This window comes from Urocampus carinirostris, chromosome 12 (assembly GCF_059441175.1).
Source record: "Urocampus carinirostris isolate Australia breed hairy pipefish chromosome 12, RoL_Ucar_1.0, whole genome shotgun sequence".
Taxonomy (NCBI): domain Eukaryota; kingdom Metazoa; phylum Chordata; class Actinopteri; order Syngnathiformes; family Syngnathidae; genus Urocampus; species Urocampus carinirostris.
In genome coordinates this window covers 8,491,579-8,513,860 of record NC_142360.1, presented here as the reverse complement: position 1 = coordinate 8,513,860, position 22,282 = coordinate 8,491,579, and the positions used below count along the sequence as shown (strand labels likewise).

Sequence of the window (22,282 nt, the reverse complement as noted above, 5' to 3'; positions counted from 1 at the left end):
ACTAAAAAACCTCAGAATGAGGAAAATGAAGAAACCTTGAGAAAAAGACCGCACAAGAGGTAATCCCGCTACCAGGATGACCAGGCTGCAATGGATGTTGCATTAAAAAAGAATGAAAATAAAAATGAAATATAATTTTTTTTTAATATAATCTAAAATAAAAAAATAATTAAAAAGACGACCAAGTTTCAATGGATGTATCATTAACAGACACAAAAATAGGTCATTTATAAGCTCGATAATATAAGTGTGTTTTAAGACTAGATTTAAACAGTTCCCCTGAAGTTGCAGATCCCATCTCAGAGAGCGGAGCAATCCTCAGCACCGGGGCCAGAACCAGTTATTACATTTTACAACACAACATATGGGTTAAGAAATTAAATTATGATAATACTTGACGATTTTTTTCACAACTTCAACATTTCAAAGTCTGCATTTCACCTGTGAGAAAATATCTTTCCAAACATTTACCAGTGGAAAAGACCACGTTCCTGGAGACCAGCTTGTAGTCTACGATAGAGGACTGGGCGTGTCACTTTTCAACAGACGGTTGTTTGATTTTACTGCGCGGCAAACTTGTGAATGAATCGCATGCGGTGCACTTAAAAGAGCACAATTGAGAGCTTTATCCCCAAATAATTTAAGCTAAAAACAAATAAAGCTAACTACTCATTTTATGAGTGTGTATGACACTGGTATGCCTCTATGCAACCACACAAGTATTTATACGCGTTCTATTTGTTTTTATTTGGGGTCTAATTAGATCGTGCACCACAGCCGTGTCCTTTTGGTCTCACTCATCATTAGATTTGTTTTCTTTAATTAAATCGAAGGAGATGCATGTGCAATGTAAACAGAAGTGTTTTTTTTGTTTGTTTTTAATGAAAGGGAGCCTGAGCCACTTAGCTGGAAAATCAATGGTGGGCAAACAATGGCTGCGGGACAGCCCGTCAGGCTTTTTAATCCTGCCTGCCAAACATCCATCCATCTATTATTTGCACCTCTTATCCTCAGTAGGGTCGCTGGGGTGCTGGAGCCCGTCCCAGCTATCTTCGGGCAGTCGGCAGGGGACGCCCTGAACTGGTTGCCAGCCAGTTGCAGGGCACACAGGAATAGACAATTCGCCTGCTCATTTACACTTAGGGACAGTTTGGACCGGCTAATTAACCTAACACGCATGTTAGGGAGGAAACCGGAGTGCCCGGAAGGAAACCCGCGCAAACACAGGGAGAACATGCAAACTCCACACAGGAGGTTCGGTCTCATGACCTCAGAACTGTGCTGCACACGTGCTAACCACTGTGCCGCCGTGCTGCCCTGCCAAACATAAATAGTCAAAATAAAAAGGCAATATGTATACTAGTAAATAAAGTACTACTTAGAAAAAATGTCCTTTTCTGGGTTGTCAACTTTGTCCCCACTGTCCCTTTTTGTGTCCACAATAAAAATACTACTACAAAATGATTAGGCACCTATTATATTATTTTATGCTGAAAATAAATAATACTATGGAAATACGACAAAAATACGAGGACAATAACACTATAGTACAAAAAAACTACCACAAAAATATTAGAATAGCTTTAATTGTGAGCGTTTCAAAACCAATCTGATTCAACAAAGCGATTTAAAAGCAAATGAAAAAAGAAATATCACATTAGGAATTCTGCATGTATATTTATTCATAAATGATTGGATCAGTCCTTGGCCAAATTTATAACCCAATAAGGCTCTCGACTCCAAATATTTGCCCACCCCCAGTTTCCATGAATGAGGTCCGTACAATTTTTTGCATGAGAAAGCAAATAATGACCTTAAATGATGAAAACCTTTGGAGAAGAAACTCCACCTCATTTACTTTTACCTGAAGAAATCGGCAGATGTGAACGCCGTTGCCAAGGGAACCACTCAGTCTTCTTCTGGCGAGGGCCATCCCGAAGAAGTCGTGCCTGGGAGCCTGTTCCACTAATCAAATCATTACGCCGCTTATTTGCAGCCCACTCCGAGTCGGGGTCTTAAACTAGTGCAAGGGCTCGGAACAACATGGTGAATATTAGCATATTACCTCATTTGGAACTTGAGTTTGAGGCAAATACAACATGAGGATAGAGCTTCCTTGAAAAGTTTTGTTTGTTATTGTTGAAAGAGAGCACATGAAGCTAATAAATAGCAGGCTAATATGTACAGGGGCAGCATGGCAGCGCAGTGGTTAGCGCGTGTGCGGCACAGTTCTGAGGTCATGGGATAAAATCTTCCTGTGTGGAGTTTGCATGTTCTCCCCGTGCTCGCGTGGGTTTCCTCCGGGCACTCCGGTAACTCCCACATTCCAAAAATATGCATGTCAGGTTAATTGGCCAGTCCAAATTGTCCCTAAGTGTGGATGAGCGAGTGAGTTGTCCGTCTCTGTGTGCCCTGCGACTGGCTGGCAATCAGTTCAGGGTGTCCCCTGCCCAATGCCTGAAGATAGCTGGGATGGGCTCCAGCGCCCCCGCAACCCTACTGAGGATAAGTGGTGCAGATAATGGATGCGTGGATGGAATATGTACAGGCAAAAGAAACAATCTTACCTCACGTAGAATTACAATTGCTATTATAATCATTTATAACAGCGTACATTATTTTCAATTAGATGTGGAAATCCAGGATCAAGTTTTTGCCAATAGGTTTGTAAGTATAGTTTTTGTTGTTTTAAGATATTCCAATTTGGGTATCATGTTAAGAGATGCTTTTGAACAAAATAAAAAAAGAAAAAGAAGAAGTTTTTTAGAGTCAATTTTGCATAATTTGTATATATATATATATATATATATACTGGACTGTCTCAGAAAATTAGAATATTGTGATAAAGTTCTTTATTTTCTGTAATGCAATTAAAAAAACAAAAATGTCATACATTCTGGATTCATTACACATCAACTGAACTATTTCAAGCCTTTTATTATTTTAATATTGCTGAATTTGGCTTACAGCTTAAGAAAACTCAAAAATCCTATCTCAAAATATTAGAATATCATGAAAAAGTATACAAGTAGGCTATTCAACTAATCACCTGAATCATCTAATTAACTCGAAACACCTTGCGAGGTTTCCTGAGCCTTAAAAACACTCAGCTTGGTTCAGTAAACTAAATCACAAGTATGGGAAGGACTGCTGATCTGACTGCTGTCCAGAGGACCATCATTGATACCCTCCATCAGGAGGGTAAGACACAAAAAGAAATTTCTCAAAGAGCAGGCTGTTCACAGAGTGCAGTTTCAAAGCATATCCACAAAAAGTCTGTTGGAAGGGAAAAATGTGGCCGGAAACGCTGCACAACCAAGAGAGATGACCCCAGCCTTAACAAAATTGTGAAGAAGAGCCGCTTCCAGAATTTGGGGGAGCTTCAAAGACAGTGGGCTGAAGCTGGAGTCCAGGTATCAAAAGCCACAGTTCACAGACGTGTCCGGGAAATGGGCTACAATAGCCGTATTCCCATGGTCAAGCCACTTCTGAACTCAAGACAACGGAAGAAGCGTCTGACTTGGGCTATGGAGAAGAAACACTGGACAGTTGCAGAGTGGTCCAAAGTCCTCTTTTCAGACGAAAGCAAGTTTTGCATTTCATTTGGAAGTCAAGGCGCCAGAGTCTGGAGAAAGGCTGGAGAGGAGCAAAATCCAAGTTGCTTGAAATCCAGTGTGAAGTTCCCACAGTCAGCAATGGTTTGGGGAGCCATGTCAGATGCTGGTGTTGGTCCACTGTGTTTCATCAAGTCCAGAGTAAATGCAACTGCGTACCAAGAGATTTTAGAGCACTACATGCTTCCATCTGCTGAAAAGCTCTATGGAGATGAGGATTTCATTTTCCAGCATGATCTGGCACCTCCCCACAGTGCCAAAACCACCATTAACTGGAGCACTGACCATGGCATCACTGTCCTTGATTGGCCCGCTAATTCCCCTGACCTGAACCCCATCGAGAATTTGTGGGGTATAGTTAAGAAGAAGATGAAAGACACCAGACCTACAAATGCAAATGAGCTGAAGGCCGCTATCGAAGCATCCTGGGCATCAATAACACCTCAGCAATGCCACAGGCTGATTGCCTCCATGCCACGCCGGATTGATGCAGTAATCCGTGCAAAAGGATTCCCAACCAAGTACTGAGTGCATCAATGGACATTTTCAAATGTTTGATTTAGTTTTGCTGTTATAAAATTATTTTTTTACTTGGTCTGAGGAAGTATTCTAATATTTTGAGATAGGATTTTTGAGTTTTTTTCAGCTGTAAGCCAAAATCAGCAATATTCAAATAATAAAAGGCTTGAAATAGTTCAGTTGATGTGTAATGAATCCAGAATGTATGACATTTTTGTTTTTTTAATTGCATTACAGAAAATAAAGAACTTTATCACAATATTCTAATTTTCTGAGACAGTCCAGTATATATATATATATATATATATATATATATATATATATATATATATATATATATCCATCCATCCATTTTCTGCACCGCTTATCCTCAGTAGGGTCGTGGGGGTGCTGGATCCCATCCCAGCTATCCCCGGGCAGTAGGCAGGGGACACCCTGAACTGGTCGCCAGCCAATCACAGGGCACACAGGGACAGACAATTAGCTCGCTCATTCACACCAAGGGAAAATTTGAACCGGCCAATTAACCTGACATGCATGTTTTTGGAATGTGGGAGGAAACCGGAGTGCCCGGAGGAAACCCACGCAAGCACGGGGAGAACATGCAAACTCCACACAGGAGGAGGTTTGATCTCAGTACTGCGTCGTACACGCGCTCACCACTGCCCCACCGTGCTGCCCCTATATATATATATATATATATATATATATACAGGTATATACCCCTGCTTTAGAGTGTTAAAACTTTGAAAGGACTTTATTAAACTTTTTAACTTGGCAATCTTGGTCTCCTTGGTATTCTTGCCAGAAGCAATAGCCTCTATTTCTGTATTAAGGCAGTCTCGCATGAATGCAGCTTAAATTAAATGATGACAAAGTATAGTACAACCATTTCTTTTGCTTTGTTCAAAATTTAAAGTACACTAACCCCTCAACATACTTTGTTAACGAGAAATTTAAGTCACGAGATGTCTTTCGAGCAGAAATCTTGCCCGTTGACAAGACAAAATCTAAATTACGAGAATTTTCACACAACCACTTGAGGGCCTAGTGCTCGAGCCTCATTTCAGTTAGCACGTTTTCAGCGAGTGATTAGGGGGAATTCTTTTATCGGTTAACTTGGAGTATTTTGGGAGGCCAAAAACCGATTATTTGGTTTTTCTAAGTTATTTCCTTTGGAGAAAATTTGCTCAGGATATGAGAAATTTTAGATTCAAACGAACGAATTGTAGAAGGCCACTGCGTATGTAAGGAAGCACATATTTCGAGTATCATTGCCACCCATGCAAGGGTCATGCTGTCTTCTGGAACTATTGCAGATGGTTACCCGCGTGACGAGATGGTCTACAAGTGGAGGAGGAATTCAGTGGAGGCGGCTGACCAAAAATCCTGGCGCCTCTACCAGTTCGACTTCATCGGCCTCAGGAACACCACCGACATCATCCAGACTACAGCAGGTACTAGTGCCGACCAGGGAATCCGACTGTTATTAAAACAAAGATGTAATTTCTGCCAAGTGCTATGAATGTTAACGTAAAGAAATTCAATGAAGCGCAGCTAAGCGGCAGGATTAACTATGGCTCCCTTTTTACCGTTTAAGCCTATGGCTTAAAATGGATCAGCTTGTACAAAAACAAAGTCGGGTATCTTCCTTAAATTTTCGCATGTGACTTTTAATCAGGTGCACTCTATCCCAAAATTTACGGTGGTAAAGTTATGAAAATGATTGATTCCCCCCTCAACCCTCCCCCTTTAGGTGACTACGTGGTAATGACGGTGCACTTTGACCTGAGGAGGCGAATGGGCTACTTCACCATCCAGACTTACATCCCCTGCATCCTCACCGTGGTCTTGTCCTGGGTCTCCTTTTGGATCAAGAAGGACGCCACACCAGCCAGAACTGCTTTGGGTTAGATCACAATTTTTGCCCTAAAGCTTCTTTCAAACCATTTCTGACAAATGAAACCTGATTACCTTAACATGGGCTTCAAACCGCATTGAAAGCAAACAAGCATTTCAAAGTGAGTGTCCAGGTGTTTCCTGTAAACAGGCCAGTGTAAAACCAAAGGGAAACGCGGCCCAAAATAGCCACTGGGGTCCATCTTGTTGCCATAGCAACAAGGGTACACTGACTAGAGGATTGTGGTAGTCGCTTGTGGATGGTACAGGAAGAATAGAAGAGGTTAAATGCATATTGTGTACAGGCAAGCTAGGGGATCATCAACAAAGATGCTATTGACCTGATAACAAAATAGAAGAGAGCATGAGATTATACAGCTCGACCAATCGCCATGTTGAAAGGCGAGTGATGTCTTTCTTTCTTAATACTTCATTTAAAACCCAAACATGTAGTTTAAAAACAACAACTTTTTAAAACCAATTTGGTACCCCAAAACCTGTTTACAACCCTGACATAGACTCAAAAATGTAAGTTGGAACCCATCATTTCAGCCTTATTCTGGTTTAAAGTGCATTGACAGGCAAATTCAACTTTTTAAAACATATTTGATGCCCTAACTCCAGTTTACGAACCTGACATAGTCTCAAAGGTTTTAAATCAAACTCATTTTCTAGCCTTATTTTGGTTAATATCCTAATTTGCCAGGCAAATTTGACATTTTAGTATAGTACATATTTGATACCCTAACACAAGTTTACTACCCTGACATTGACCTGAACATTTAATCCATCCATTATCTGCACCGCTTATCCTCATTAGGATTACGGAGTTGAAATTTTAAGTTAGATTCAATTATTTTAGCCTTTTTCTGGTTTATTTTCTTAATTTGAATGGCAAATGTAATTTTTCAAATCATATTTGATTCCCCAACCCAATTTAGAACCTTGACATAGACGCAAAAATCTAAATAAGAACCCATAATTTCATCTTTATTTTTGTTTAATGTCTTAATTCAACACGCACATTTAATTGTTTTAAACGTAATTGATCCTTCAACATCAAATTACAACCCTGACATAGACTGACCTTTTTAGATTATAACCCAAAACCTTAATCTGATCTAATATCCCAATTGGACAGCTAATTTAAAACCCTAATCCTCATAAAAAAAAATAAAAAAATTGATGCATGAGTTTGAACAATCTTTGTTGACACTTTTAACAGCAAATAAACAATATGAGGTTTAAACAATTTTTATCGACACTTTTAATAGCAATTAAACATATTCACAATTTCATTATATCATTTTCTAACAATATGAGGTTTGAACAATTTTTGTCGACACTTTTTACAGCAATTAAACACATTCACAATTTCATTATATCATATTCTAACAATATGAGGTTTGAACAATTTTAATCGACACTTTTAACAGCAGTTCAAAACCCTTATTCATACTTACACTTGAAATTCACGTTTTAATATAAATTTGACAGCTTTATTCAAACCACTTATGGTTTGTGGTTAGGGTTTTGAAAATTGTATTTGTAATACTAATATTAATTTTCTACCGGAAATGCACTTGAAAACCTAAACTTAAATACCTTAACTTGATACTTAACTGTGGCACAAACTTTGAGCCCTAACTTATGCCCCTTGCCATTGACCACACCCATTTCTTAAACTGCTTTGACTCAGGCTAAAATAACTTTGCAGGAATCACGACGGTGCTGACGATGACCACGCTGAGTACGGTGGCGAGGACGTCTCTACCACGTGTGTCCTACGTGACGGCCATGGATCTTTTTGTCACCGTCTGTTTCCTATTCGTATTTGCTGCCCTAATGGAGTACGCCACCCTCAACTATTACTCCAGCTGGTCCCGCGTGACCAGCTGCATGGACAGGAAACACCACGTAAGAAATGCCCTAGTGATATTCCGCTAGAGATAGATGGGTTAGGGTTGCAAGCCCAGGGTTGGATTGCATTTTAGGAAACGAATAGGGCTTCAAACTTGCATAACTGGGGTTCCCAAATCTGGCCTCGTTTAAAATGAACATTTTATCCTGGTGTTTTAAATTTGAGGTTTGCGTATCAAACACAGGTAGGGCTTCAAGTCCTGTTTCAGGATGTATGCAGGTTAAGGTTTTTATTGTGGGTTTTAAGATGTGCTTAAAAGTCCAAAAAGTGTTTGGCGTTTCAAAACTTTGGGGTTTTAACTTAAGTTTTTGATAAAAAGTGAGCGTTTAAATTGGGATCTTAAGTCAAGTCAAGTCAAGTCATTTTTATTTGTATAGCCCTTAATCACAAAGAGTCTCAAAGGGCTGCACAGGTTATTACACAGACTATTTTTCAGACTATTATTACATCATCCCCTGATCTGCAACCAATATGAGGGCAAGGAAAAACTCAAAAACCTCTACATGAGGAAAATGAAGAAACCTTGAGACCGCACATGTGGCATCCCGCTTCCAGGATTAAAAGGATTTTAGACATGTTTAATGGTTAATATTAAGGTTTAATTAAGGGTATGGTTTCAAATTGGGATTTAAAAATGTGGTAACTGATAAAAGTGCAAAAAATGGTTTGGATTTCAAATTAGGGTTTTAAAACATGTTAGATAGATTGATAGATAGATAGATAGATAGATAGATAGATAGATAGATAGATAGATAGATAGATAGATAGATAGATAGATAGATAGATAGATAGATAGATACTTTATTCATTCCCGAAGGGAAATTCACATTTCCAGCAGCATCCCTGAGCTGAAAACAATACAATAATAAAGCAAAATGTTTGTCAACTGTGGGATTTCAAACAGGTGTGTTATAGGTTTAAAGATTCAAATTATGGTTACAAACAAAGGTGGGTATTCAAATTGGGATTTCAAGAGATACTTACAGTATTGGTTAATATCAAGGTTTCAATTATGGGTGCAGTTTCAAATTGGAGTTGACAGAACTGTTAACTGCTTAGAATTGCCATAATAGTGACAACGTAGTGCCTAAGTTATGAAAAATAATAACAGGTTTTAAGGGTTCACGGTTCAGATAGTACTGGTTCCCAGTAGCAGGAGAAGCCTCATGATCTGACCAAGATACAGTACCTTTGTCATCTGGTCGCAGTTGTTTTTCGGTCAATACCTGGTTATTTATTCAAAGTAGGGTTAAAAAGACTCATTCAACCACCCAAAAAACAGTTTTAATAGAAAATTACAATGACCCAGAATTGGTAAGCTATTTTTAGAAGAGGCACTCTGGTTCCCGCAGGTACCAATTTGGAGACAGGTAATTTATAGCATGAACATAGCATGCTAAATGTAACGTCTGGAGAAAAAAAATAACGGTTTTCTGTGTCTGTATTGTTCTCCAGAAGCAACATTTTATCGGTTATTTATCTTGGGTTTGTATCCATGATTTCAACAAGTGATGTGTTTTTATATGTGGAATTTACCAAAGATTAAGTTTCGAAGTCCCAAAATGCAATAAAGATTTTGAGTGAAGTTTCCATGTTAAGATTGGGTTTGATTTCAAAGTAGGTCAGGCTCAAAACAGAGTAATTATTTATGTATTTAGTGTAAATAATTTGTCTGTTGTGTTCCCAGAACTATTCGATCCTGGACACCCGTCGTCCACCTCACACGGTAGTAACCTTGAATAACGCCACCTACTGGCAGGACGCGGACGATACGTGCGCCGCACAGTGTCTGGACGGCAAAGACTGTGTGAGTTTTTTCTGCTGCTACGACGACTGCAAGGACGGGGGCTGGCGCAGGGGACGCGTCCACGTGGACCTGCTGGACTTGGACGCCTACTCCAGGGTCTTTTTCCCGACCTCCTTTCTCCTTTTCAATGTGGTCTACTGGGTGGGATACCTTTACCTTTAACACCACAAACTAGAGACATTGGACACCTCAAATAAGCCTAGTAGATTTTTCACAGTTCAGAGTTGTGCGATACCCCATTTGTACTGCCTACACAACCCTAGGGTAGTAGGGGCACAGGTGCGCGGGGTTTGCAGGGTTTGGGTTATACTAGGGTAGAGGTAAAATCGGGGCAAATAATCCAGCCCAGGTCCGCGGCTATTAAAGCCCGACCCAGCCCAAGCCCAACCAATTAATTGAATATGCATGACCGAGCTCGAAGCATATTTTTGAGGACTCGGGAGGACGAGACATGATTTATGATAACGTATTAAAGCCTGTTTCTAGTAAAGAAATCGAAGTCAAACAAGACTGTATAAAAATTTACATTTTTTTATATTTCTGTGTCTGCAGAGGTTACATTACCTTACAATTTTATCTGATTTTTTTTAATTATTAAGGCCGTCTGTTATTTTGACAGGTTGGAAACTGGGCAATAAATTACAGCAGTAGTATATCTTTTAGAATCTAACGTGAAACTTTAAGAAAGAGAGAGGTAGAGAGACATATAAGATTAATGACTGGTGGTGATAAACAGACAAGAAGTAGTTCTTTGAATTTACATTACAAGTTTAATACAGTATGCGTTGTGGTTTTCGCATAGAAGTTTTTTTTTTATTATATACTGTTTCTTTTTTCAATAAACGCATTAAAACAATCCACACATCGTTTTAGCATAAATTTTAAAAAACATATATATATTTTTTTCAAAGTCACAGAGAGAGAAACACAGCCCGACCTAGACGTAATTATTGACATTATGGGCCTGACCCGGACCAAAATCAGGGTGGGGTCGGGCTTGGACTCGGAGTTGGGCTTAACGTCTTACCTCTATCCTAGGGTAAGTAAAAGTAACTTTCAAGCTAACCAATTCTTCTCAAACATAATTGAGAATGTCTATAGTTAGTGTGTACTTAGACAAAAAAAGGTTATCAGGGTTTAAAGTTAGCAACATTGTTAACAAGCTAATAGTAGCCAATACCTTCGACTGCCACGCTAACATGGTTATAATAATTTATGCAGCTAGCAGCCTATCCTTGGGTTGGAAAAGTGCAGTTCATTATCATCTTCAGAAAGAGACAACAACAAAATCATCAGGTTTGGATCCGACGTAGGACACCCAAACATTCTCAGTGCCTTCACGAAAGTTCACGTCCTTTGCACACCATGTCGGAGACAAACAGGATGGAAAGAAATCTTCGCATTGTAGCGTAGCGCCTGGCTTAGCATTGTAGATCTCCAAAATACGTAAAAGTTCATATTCAAGCAGACTTTCAGGGATCATTGCACCTAATCTATTTACACCCACCAGAAATAATTCCCACCCCAACCCTGAATGGGTTTAAGCATTTCCGATGAATGTAAATTTTTAGCAAAATTTTAATGTAACGCAAGCATTTTATGCATTGTTAAATCAATACAATACTCAATAATAAGCAGGGAAATAATATGTCTTTAATAAAAACTATCGTTGTTATGTTGTTCAGTACGCCTTAAGTGACATTCAAAATCTATTTGGTATTTAAATACACAAAAGATAAATGATTTTCTCTTTAAGAGAGATGTTTTACTAAAGCTAAGCTAACGCCTGTGCATTAATTTCAATCATAGGGGAATTTTCACACATGTTATGCTTTACTCTACTTAATACGAAATGTACTTTTTTTAGTTGAATAACTTGTAGAAAGTACAATTGCTCACACACACTGGCTAGCTGCTAGTTAAATAAAGCTACATGTGAAAAGTCTAGCAAACATAAGTATATTTAATGTCACCAACTAAGTGACATTCTCAAAACTCGCCTGTTACATATGAGTATGGAACAAGAAATAAATAGAATTGGCTAAAATAATAATTAAAGTTCTTGAGAACATCTTTTAGCATGTGCACAAAAAAGTGAAATAGTTGCCAACATGCTAACATGTATTTGGTCAAAAACAAGGTGTTGGTATACAGTTACAATTCATAATGTAATATTGTAAAGATAAATAGCTAGATAATCTTTTGATAATTTGCCAGTTAGTTACTTGTAGCTCACTCGTAACATGCATTTTAGTGCAGCTAAAGTTAGCATAGGTTAATGTTTACTATAAAGGTCACTAGTGAGCGTAGTTGCTAACTAGTTGGTGAATGCTTAGATTTTTTCATTTTGTTTCTGGGCAAAATAGGTGTCATTTACTATTCGCGGTCACCAACATTTGTTAGCATCTACCTATTTAATACTTAAATCTTGCCTTCTTTAATGTTAGTGTATTATATTTTGAGTTTATAATATAATAATCATACTGAGCTAGCTTCGTTTTTAGCATTTTTTTCATGTAAGACAATGCAATAATACATGAATGGTGCGATGCATCGCATACACATTATCAATAATATTCTGCTGACCCCATTAGTAAGACAAATGTTTTAGGATAATTTTTATGAATTAGTTTAAGTTGTTAGGTGGATTTTGCTGTTTTTGAACTAATATTTGTTAATGCAAAACCTTTTTTGTCATGTTTTAAAACAATAATTATGAGTGGGAAAGTAAACCAAAGAAGCTTCAATATTTTACCGATTGTGTGTCAGTTAAGAGTGTTGTTCTTGTATTCAGTGCAATTCTTTGAGAGTTGAATTGGGCTACCAAGCTTAGCGTTACCGCGACATCTACGAGACACCATCTGGTTGTATTTTGCAAGTGATCACATGCCTTTTTACCCGGGGCACTGCCACGTTTTCTTGTGTTCAGTTCCAGTCGTTTTTAACGCTATCGTTGGAAGCTTTGTCGCCCAATTCCGTCAAAGCTCGGTTTTCTATGTTGTGTCTTTTTGCCTATCGTATTTTCCGCACTCTAAGGTGCACCGAATTATAGACGCACTCCCAAGATAATAGTCTTTTATCATTCATTTGTGTGTGTGGCGCCAGCCGCGGCTCGTTGACAGATTGGCTTCCCTTCTATTTAAGCTCAGTCCTCTCACTCACCCTTTGTCAGTCCGTCAACAAACCTCTGCCCTGCAAGACGTGGGTTTTGATTCGGTCCTGTTTCCTGAGGATATTATATATATTCCTGTCCGTTATTGTTCCTGTTTATTTTTGTCCTGTTTAATATCGGTTTCCATTTTCGTTCCTGTCTAGTTTGTCCTGTTTAATTTCGATATCTTATTTTGATATCAATCCTACCTGTTCCGTCTTCTCCGGTATCAACCCCATCTGTCCGATATCTTCTCGGGCAATTGGTATCGATCTCGTCGGCCTCTGGCTTCCTGTCTTTCCACGCCAGACTGCTGCCTAAAGTGCATGACTGCCCCATTTCCCGTAAAATTAAAGGCTTGTGTGAGAAACATCACGCATTTGGGTTCTCCTCCAGTTTCGGTTCTTGACACTTTGGGGTTTTTAGATTCGCCTTATAGTCCGGAAAATACGGCATTTCCTTTCTGTGGCCTTTTTCCAATGTTAGTGGATATGGTAAAATCTTGAGTCTGTATTGCTGGTGTTTAAATTCGAGTCAGTAAACGGAGGGCGCCGATATGGATCCGCTCCCGTCGTCCTACTTCCCGTCCCTTTGTTTTTTCTTCCTTTGTTACGCTTTTCAAGTGTGAATCACCGCGACAACATTTGTGAGGGTAATAAAGTTTTCTAGAAGTGTAATCAGTTGCTATTATTGCGTGTGGTGATTTTAATTATAATCCACAAGAATAACCCAGGCGATGCACTTTGAACGGCGTCCATTGTGGTGCGTCGGTGCCGGATGCGGAATAATGCCGTTTAATGAATGCACATTAGCGGCGGACTCCGCCGTGGTGGTTTCTAAGCAACGTCACAAAGGAAATTGAAGAGCTTTCTTGAAGCTGACATTAGAAATGTCGACCCGAGTTAAGTATGATTATGTTCCCGTGCTGATGCAAGAAAACAATGCGTTTCGGGAGCGTTTAAGTTGGCAAGCAACAGATTACAGAGAAATTAGATTAAGAGTGCTTCAATGGAAGAAAAACAAAAAGTATGGTTGAAATTGTCTTATTTATTGGACACTATCAAGATGGTGTACAGGACTGACTGAAAATATTGCTCCTTAGTTCTTCGTTATTTTTAATTTCATCACAGAAGATGAAAATATCATGGATTCATCACAAAATTCTAGTGATTTAGCATCACTCTATATGGCGAAAACCCAAATATCCCATCTCAAAATATTAAAATATCATGAGAAAGAATACTAGTAAGCCATAATCAGCATTATAAACTAATATGTGGCTTGCAGTATTTCTGTGGATTTGTAATGAATCTAGAATGTATAGCATTTGTTTTTTTTAAATGCATTACAGAAACGTTATGACGATATTTAAATTTTATGAGAATTTCCAGTAATTGATACTTTCTCGTCAGTACAAAAGAAACAAATCCACTTGAGGTGGCTATGAAACCATATTATTTAATATCTTTATTTTGCTTGTGTACAACTTTGACCTTAACGCACAGGTAGACACAGGCAAAGAAGCGGAAGGTTTTCCGTTCGGCCAATCAAAATGCAGAACACAATGCAAGATGAAAATAGCATAGAAAAAAAGAGATACGCAGTGGGGGTATTTATTGACTTAAAAAAAGCATTTGATACCATTGATCATAATATACTATTAAAAAAACTGGAAAGATATGGCATCAGGGGCGTGGCTTTGCAATGGATTCAAAGTTATTTGACGGGGAGGAAGCAATATGTAAAAATGGGAGAGTTGTCATCTGAATACTTGGACATCTGTTGTGGAGTACCACAGGGTTCTATCCTTGGTCTAAAGTTATTTATTTATATATAAACGATATTTTTTAAGTTTCAAAACTATTAAAATAAGTAATATTTACAGATGACACTAACATTTTCTATTCAAATGATAACTATATTGATTTGGTAACCTGCATTAATTGTGAATTAATTAACCTAAAAGTATGGATGGATATAAATAAATTATCTTTAAATTTAAATAAAGCCAAAGTAATATTCTTTGGTAATCGCAAGGCAAATCAAGATTTAAAAGTAAAAAAGGATGGTGCCGCAATAGACACTGTATCAGAAATTAAGTTTTTAGGGGTCATTATAGACAATAAATTCAGCTGGAAAACACACATCAGACACATACAAACTAAGGTATCCAAAAGCATTTCAATAATTAATAAAGCAAATTCCTTTTAAACTATAATGCATTGTATTTATTATATTGTTCTCTAGTTCTGCCATACTTAACATATTGTGCAAAAGTCTGGGGCAATAATTAAAAAAGTTCACTACAGCCCCTTTTCATCCTCCAAAAACGTGCAATTAGAACCATACACAGGGTAGGATATCGAGATCATACTAATATTTTATTCCTGCATTCCAAATTATTAAAATTGAATGATTTAGTTAAATTTTTCACTTCACAACTGCTATTTAAGGTTAACAAAAACATAGTGCCAAAAAACATCCAAAAATTATTCACTCGGAAAGAGGGAAGTTATAACCTAAGGGGCTGTAGTGAATTAAAAATCCCAAATGTAAGAACCACCAGGAAAAGTATGTGTGTGTCTGTGTGTGGAGTCAAACTTTGGAACAATTTCCAAGATGAGATCAAACAATGTCCTACTATTCATGTGTTCAAATTTAAATACAAAAAAACATTACTGGCAGAACACAGAGATGAAGAAAATGGGGTATGAGTGACACTAGAGATTGGAAATACTGCGTTTACAACTATAGTTAACCTTCTTGTTATTGCAATAATAACAGTTATTACATCATAACTGTTGTTATTGCTCTTGTTGTTATTATCATTGGTTTCACAATGATATTTAGTGACCAGTAGCATTATAACATTAATAGATGGGTACTACAATGATTAGTGTATATAATATGTGACTATTGTAATTATTATAATTATTGATATCCGACCTATTTAATATGTATATCCTTGAGATTGTGTTGTATTTAGACACAACAGAGGAGCTATCTATAGAATGTAATTAATAGGGAAGATGAAGGTGTAAGGAAAATAAGCGTCTGCTTCATACTACCCCTTTTCGAACATGTTATGTTAACATTATTTTGGTTGTTGAGTCGTTGTTTTGTTCCCGTTTTTATTTTATAATGTTCGAAATGAAGTTTTCATTCATTCATTCAAAATCCGCAAAACAGCGAAACTTGTTAGAAGTCAACTGTGGTACAGCAGGGTATTACTGTATAAAATATCGTTATTTTTCTTCTTTATGCCAGGGAGGTGTCACAATCTAAGGCGCTACTTTCCACAGAGGGCACCCACCCAGTTTGGAATTGGAAGCCCTCAAATCCAATTATTGCACACGAAGCCTTTATATTGACACCTTCATCCTGCCGTCTGTTACCAGGTCATGTTTGGTTTTACTTTACTCCTTGCATTTTAGAGTTCTAGGTTTTGTTTTTGTTTCAGGTTTCTTGTTTGGGTATTTTTTTAATTGCTTTGTGCCCACTTGTTTATTTGGTACTTGAGTCCTAGTTTTGTTATTAAATACCATCCCTCTTTTTAAGCACCCATGCCCCCAGTTCCTGATCCCCCCATCACCTTCAAAACATGACAAGTAGTATTGATACATTTAAAAAAAAAGTTAGTTTATTACTTATCTTTGTGTGTTTTTGGGGGATGGGGGGTTGGGGGGAGATCTGGTTTATCTCAGGTTAAGATATTATTAGAAACAGTTCATTCATTTTCACCAAATCACCGCTTACATCAGAGTTCCACCAAACTAAACAACATATATACATATGCATATATACACATAATTATAACACACCAATGATTATAAAATCCCTTTAATTGGGCTTTGTGGTTCCTTTAAATACAAATATTCATATTACGGATTATTCAGTTTAGTAACTGAGGTTATATTTTACAATATAGATCAATGGAATCATTCTTTGTCTGTTTTATGGTCCTCTCTGGAGAGAACAAGTCTGGAAGCTTTTCTTGCTTTTGTTGTTTTTGGGTTATGACAAAATGGGAGCATTCAAGCATGGCGGCCCGGTTCTTTAGGAGTTCAAGTTCTGGATCACATGTTCCATCCTAGCCCGATGTGAGTGGCCAGCAGGTAGCACATGCCGATCATGCACGTCATAATCATCATGGGGAAGCCTAACCTGTAACGTCACAAAATGTAATGGTACTTGATGTTAGAACAGGGGTGGACAAACTTTTTGAGTCACGGGCTGCATTGGTTTGCAAAGATGTGCATATGGGCCGGGTCAGAATGAAAGATTGGTGTTCTAGATATGCTCATAGAGAGTCTTGAGCAGATACCTGAGCAATACATGAGGGAAAAAAGATAACCCAAGCCAATTTCTTGTTTTCTCGTTTGCAATTTTCCTGCACACGTTAATTGGCTGGTCCAAATTTTCCCTATGTGTGAATGATCAAGTGAGTTGTTCGTCTCTGTGTGACCTGCGACTGGCTGGCAACCAGTAAAGGGTGTCCCCTGCCCATGGCCTGAAGATGGCTGGGATGAGCTCCAGCACACCCGCGACCGTACTGAGGATAAGCGGTGCAGATAATGGATGGATGGATGGATGAGGGTGTTCAAGTTGGCGTTTGGACTGTACTTGAAACAGGCTTTTTCTTACTTTCTCTATGTTTATGATACACGGATAAGAAACTGCAGTTACAAGCATCCAGCCATCCAGACTATCCTGCCTCTTCTCAAGCCAGTGATTTTATCTGAGGAACAGAAGCTTCTCAAACTTTGCATAGGATAGCTTGTTCCTTAACACAAAAAAAAACACTTGCTACGCAAGTTTCGTGTAACGCAGCCTGGCGGACAAAAAATCTTTTGCCCTTCCCGGTCAGTTATGTAACAGCGTTATTTTTGACTGTGCGACACTTGTTAGAAAACACATGGCCACATAGCACTGTAAACGTAAATAACCCTCATGTGAAGGCATGGAAAGTTTCCTAATGGCGAACTTTTGCCTTCAGTTTGAACTTGTGAGAAGTTTCAGAGACCTTTTCTAGCATGTCCTCGTATGCTGGGGCGACCGCAGATGGTAGTCCGCTTGGCCGCTACCCATGTCTTCCATGGACACATGGCAACCCGCCGGGTTACGAGATAATTTGCCCAAGGCGTGGAGCCCAGCACCGATCCGTCAGACACGGGCCAGAAGGCCCACATGCGCATTATGCCAGTTAGATTCCAATTTCTAATCTGAAATTGAGTGAGCACAATACTCTGCATAATAAAAAAAAAGATGTAATATATATATATATATATATATATATATATATATATATATATATACATATGTATGTATTTACATAATCAGTGAAGAAAAGAAGTATTTCAACACCCTGCTGTTTTGCTATTTCTCCCAGTTAGAAATCATGGAGGGGTCTGAAATTTTCATTGTAGGTGCATGTCCACTGTGAGATAAACTAAAAAGAAAGATCCCTAATTCACAATTCATGATTTTTTTTTAAAATTATTCAAATACTTATTTTCTTTACTGTATTTGTTTTAAAGCGGATTTATAAAGTACGTGATGTTTATTGACCATAGCTATATTCCTTCTTTGATGCTGATTAAATGTAAAAAGATAAATCTCATGATTTGTGACCGAAACAAAAGCAACAATTCCTCAGAATCAACGTAAATCCAAAATTACTTAACGTCTTTTAAAATTATTTTTATTGCATGTTTATGGCCATAAACTAGCCCAAGCTGAACACATTTTTTTAGTTTTTTTTGTTGATTTGATTATGTATTTATTTATTTATTCATGACTTACCTAGATAGAAAAAGGTAACAGAAAATGTATACAATTCCCGAATTTTCTTGAATATGAGTCCCAGTTATTTTTCATAGTTTGGCGAGAGGTGCGACTTATACTCCAGTGCGAATTATGTGAGTAATTGTTAACACATTATTATATCATTTCACTTGTTTTTTTTCTCACTGAACACTGTTTTGATAATTTCAACATTGCCGGTAATTCATAAAACCAGTTGAGGAGGGCTGAACAAAAATGGCGCTGAAAAGAAAATTATATTTTGCAGATTACAAACTCCAAATAGTCAAATATATAGCCAAAAACAGTAACCAAGCAGCAGAAAGAAAATTTTGAGTTCGCGATAAGCATAGATGGTGATGAGTCTGTCGTCAGCGACGTGGAAGAGGAGTCAGGTGCATCGTCTAAACTCCAGAGTTGGGGGAGATGTTTCTAAGTGACACCAAGGATTTTAAATATTTCGTTGGATTAAGTGATTTGGAGTGGATATGATAGTTGAGTAAGCATGTTCTTCATGCTAGAGTTATGTGAATAACTCTTAATATGTTACTGACATTACCAGGCATGTTAGTCATCTTAGTATACCGCACAGTTATTTAACCGGTTCTCTACTTTATTTTGATTTTAAACTGCCTTTCAAAATGACATGTATGTATACTCGTGTATAGCCATCCATCAATCAATTTCTGCATTGCACTGCTTATCATGATACCAGTATCTATTTATTTTGATGAATTACCATACACAAAAAAGTTATCATTGGCTATAATCAACTAATCCAAATAAACCCACAACAAAGATGCAAATATGTTACCAGGATTAATACGCTTTTTTTTTTCATTCCGGCCCCGGTACTGTGGAATGTTCTGCCCACTGAGATTCGATATGCAAACCTCAGTGGAACTGTTTAAATATAGGCTTAAAACACAAATTTCTATAGCTTATGAATGACAATGTTGATAATATCTGTGTATTGTTTGTTATTGCAACATCAATGGGGGATTACCTCATGTGCGGTCCCTTCTCAAGGTTTCTTCATTTTCCTCATGTTGAGGTTTTTGAGTTTTTCCTTGCTCTCATGTAGGTTTTAGATCAGGGGATGGTGGAATAATACTCTGTGGTTTGCAATAATGAACGAGGACTAAACAGACGGCTAGCCACCATTAAAATGTCATTAGTAGCACATGTTGCTTACATGACAGTCGATGGCCTGGTGTGGGAAGGTGTAATTATGCCTTAATAATCGCCGGCAAAAGCAAACTAAAGACTGTCAAGGATCGGTGGCTGTTCCTTTACCGCGAAAGAGGTGGCCAGGGATGCGGTGGGTTCTAGCAGGGCACCGAGGCCCCACCAGTCTGACCTCAGCTGTCGAGGTCTCCGAGGAGTCTTCCTACCAATCAACGCCTTCCCCTTTGGCAGATGTGACTCGGGTGGAGGCGAGGCTATTCTGGTCTACTTCCACCCATGGAGTGAAAGGAGAACAACCAAATTGTTTGATTGACCTTGTACATAAGAAGACGTGCAAGTACTTCTGCTACCTCTGCTCAAGTGTTTTGACTTGCTGATGCTTGTACATGGAATGTGACCTTGCTGCCATGGCAACAAGCAGCTCCTGGTCTTTATGTTCAGAGAACAATAGAGGGTCCAAGCTTGCTTGTTTGAGACAAGTACTTTTATCCTTCAATTGAGTTTCTACATCTACTTCTGCCAATCACCCTGTATGTCTTGTGCGCCAGATTTGTGACGTAGGCAGGAGATGGACATGTAAGCATACATCAAAGTGCCTTAATATGACAGCCAAGTAGATGTACATGTTTCACAATTAAATTTGGAGGATGAAGGCGTACCTGAAGAACTCCATGAAGGAGAAGCCGTAACCGTGTTGCTCCGCGATGCCAGCGCAGACCACGTTAGCTGACGCGCCGATCAGCGTTCCGTTACCTTCACGTGAACAAGTACACGCCATAGAGTCAGCTTTGTATAACAAACATGGGGTGGACTATCAACTACCTAAGCACCAAATGTTAACAAGAAGACACATGCGACAGTCGGTCAGTCGGTCAGTCAGACAAAAATTTTACTTAGTAAGTGGTACTGCAATTACTTTGTCAGTCAGTCAGATGAACTATAGTGTAAAACATTTTCAAATGAAAAAATGTCACATAATTGTCACAGTTTTTGTATGTGTTTGATAGGTAAGTAGGTAGGTAGTTTATAAATGTTTTAGTTTATAAAACACCTTGTTAATTATTCAACTAATTAACTAACTAACTATCTAAGTAGTCAGTGAGTGTGTGAGTAGGTAAATAGCTAAATACTGTGCGAACTGGTAGGTAGGTTAAATATCAGTAATAATTTGTTAGTAGGTATTACCTAACTAACTATTGAGTGAGTGAGTGAGTGTATAGCAAAATGCCGTGCTAATTGGTAGGTATGTAGGTAAAATAGCCGTAATAATTTGTTGATAGGTCATAACAAATATATAATAATTAACTAACGAGTGAGTGAGTATATAGCAAAATACCTTGTTAATTGGTAGGTGGGTAACATAGCAGTAACAATTTGTTGGTAGGTATTACCTAACTAACTAACTAACCAGTCAGTCAGTCAGTCAGTGAGTGAAAACATTTTTTACAGTTAGTTGTTAAGCAGTAATTGTTAGACGGCTAGTTAAAAGGCCAAGCATCTTGTTAATTAGTTTATCTATCTACCTTGGTCATATCCCTCAAGAGGGGTGACCGACAGCAAGACACACACATACAATAACAAAGAAAATAAAACGGAAATAAATAGCAAAAAAAAACACACAAAAATGTTTGGACCATGGCCAACCCAATTGCCCAAACACCCAAACAAGTTAGGCACCTCGGCACCCAAGTTGGTCATGCTTTCGTCCCTCCAGATGAAATGGGACACCAGAAAGCGGCCATGTCACTCGGGTCAGGGTGACACAACACACTCTTTTGTTCAACAGTAGGGCCCGACAGCTTTCACTGGTTTACCTCTGCCGCATCATACGGGTGCCCAGCCCATCCTTAAGCATGTTAATTAGTAAGTATGTAAAATGTTAGATAGTTAGAAAGTGTTTAGTCTTCAGTTTTTTGTTGACTTTTGCTAGCTTTCTTGATAGCTCCCAGTACATGGGTCAGCATTCGCAAAATTGTTTGAGTTTACCAAGTACAAGACTGACCACCAAGACAGGCTCCCATGGCCAAGGCAAAGATAAGAGGTTTCACCGGTAGGTTTACGTCTGCATCCTGACTCAAATTGATGAGGACTGGAATCTGGGAGGAAAAAAATAATGTTGTATGTCACAGACTATTACATGCTGTAGAACATGTTTTGAAACATGAAGTGTCTGATGAGCCAGTCGAAAGAAACATGCAAATGTATTAAGCGCTTTCCTCACCATTGTGGCAGTGAAAGGGATGTTGTCGATGAGAGACGACGCCAGGGCGGAGATCCACATCACCAAGATGATGGCGATGGCCATGCGCTGGTCCTCCGGTACGGCCTGAAGCCAAAGTTTAAAAAAAAGAAATAAAATAGCCAGCACACTTTCAAAGTAA

At 38.4% G+C, this 22,282-nt stretch overlaps 2 protein-coding genes across 5 annotated transcripts in view; one reads left to right on the top strand and one right to left on the bottom strand.

Moving 5' to 3' along the window:
- The window catches only part of gabrg3 (gamma-aminobutyric acid type A receptor subunit gamma3), a 42,680-nt gene extending 29,109 nt beyond the window's left edge, over positions 1-13,571 (top strand). The window contains exons 7-10 of the mRNA XM_088350472.1: positions 5,453-5,590; positions 5,890-6,042; positions 7,750-7,949; positions 9,641-13,571. Coding sequence (XP_088206598.1) covers positions 5,453-5,590; positions 5,890-6,042; positions 7,750-7,949; positions 9,641-9,922 — 773 coding nt within the window. The 3' untranslated portion in view covers positions 9,923-13,571. The remainder of the gene's footprint in view (positions 1-5,452; positions 5,591-5,889; positions 6,043-7,749; positions 7,950-9,640) is intronic.
- Positions 13,572-16,735: 3,164 nt separating this feature from the next.
- Positions 16,736-22,282, bottom strand: part of oca2 (oculocutaneous albinism II) — a 52,811-nt gene continuing 47,264 nt past the window's right edge. For all 4 annotated transcript variants that reach the window (XM_088350096.1, XM_088350098.1, XM_088350099.1 and 1 more), the window contains exons 21-24: positions 22,123-22,227; positions 21,904-21,997; positions 20,561-20,654; positions 16,736-17,075 (exon numbers count right to left, since the gene is read on the bottom strand). In XM_088350096.1, the coding sequence (XP_088206222.1) occupies positions 16,988-17,075; positions 20,561-20,654; positions 21,904-21,997; positions 22,123-22,227 (381 nt within the window). In that variant the 3' untranslated portion in view covers positions 16,736-16,987. The remainder of the gene's footprint in view (positions 17,076-20,560; positions 20,655-21,903; positions 21,998-22,122; positions 22,228-22,282) is intronic.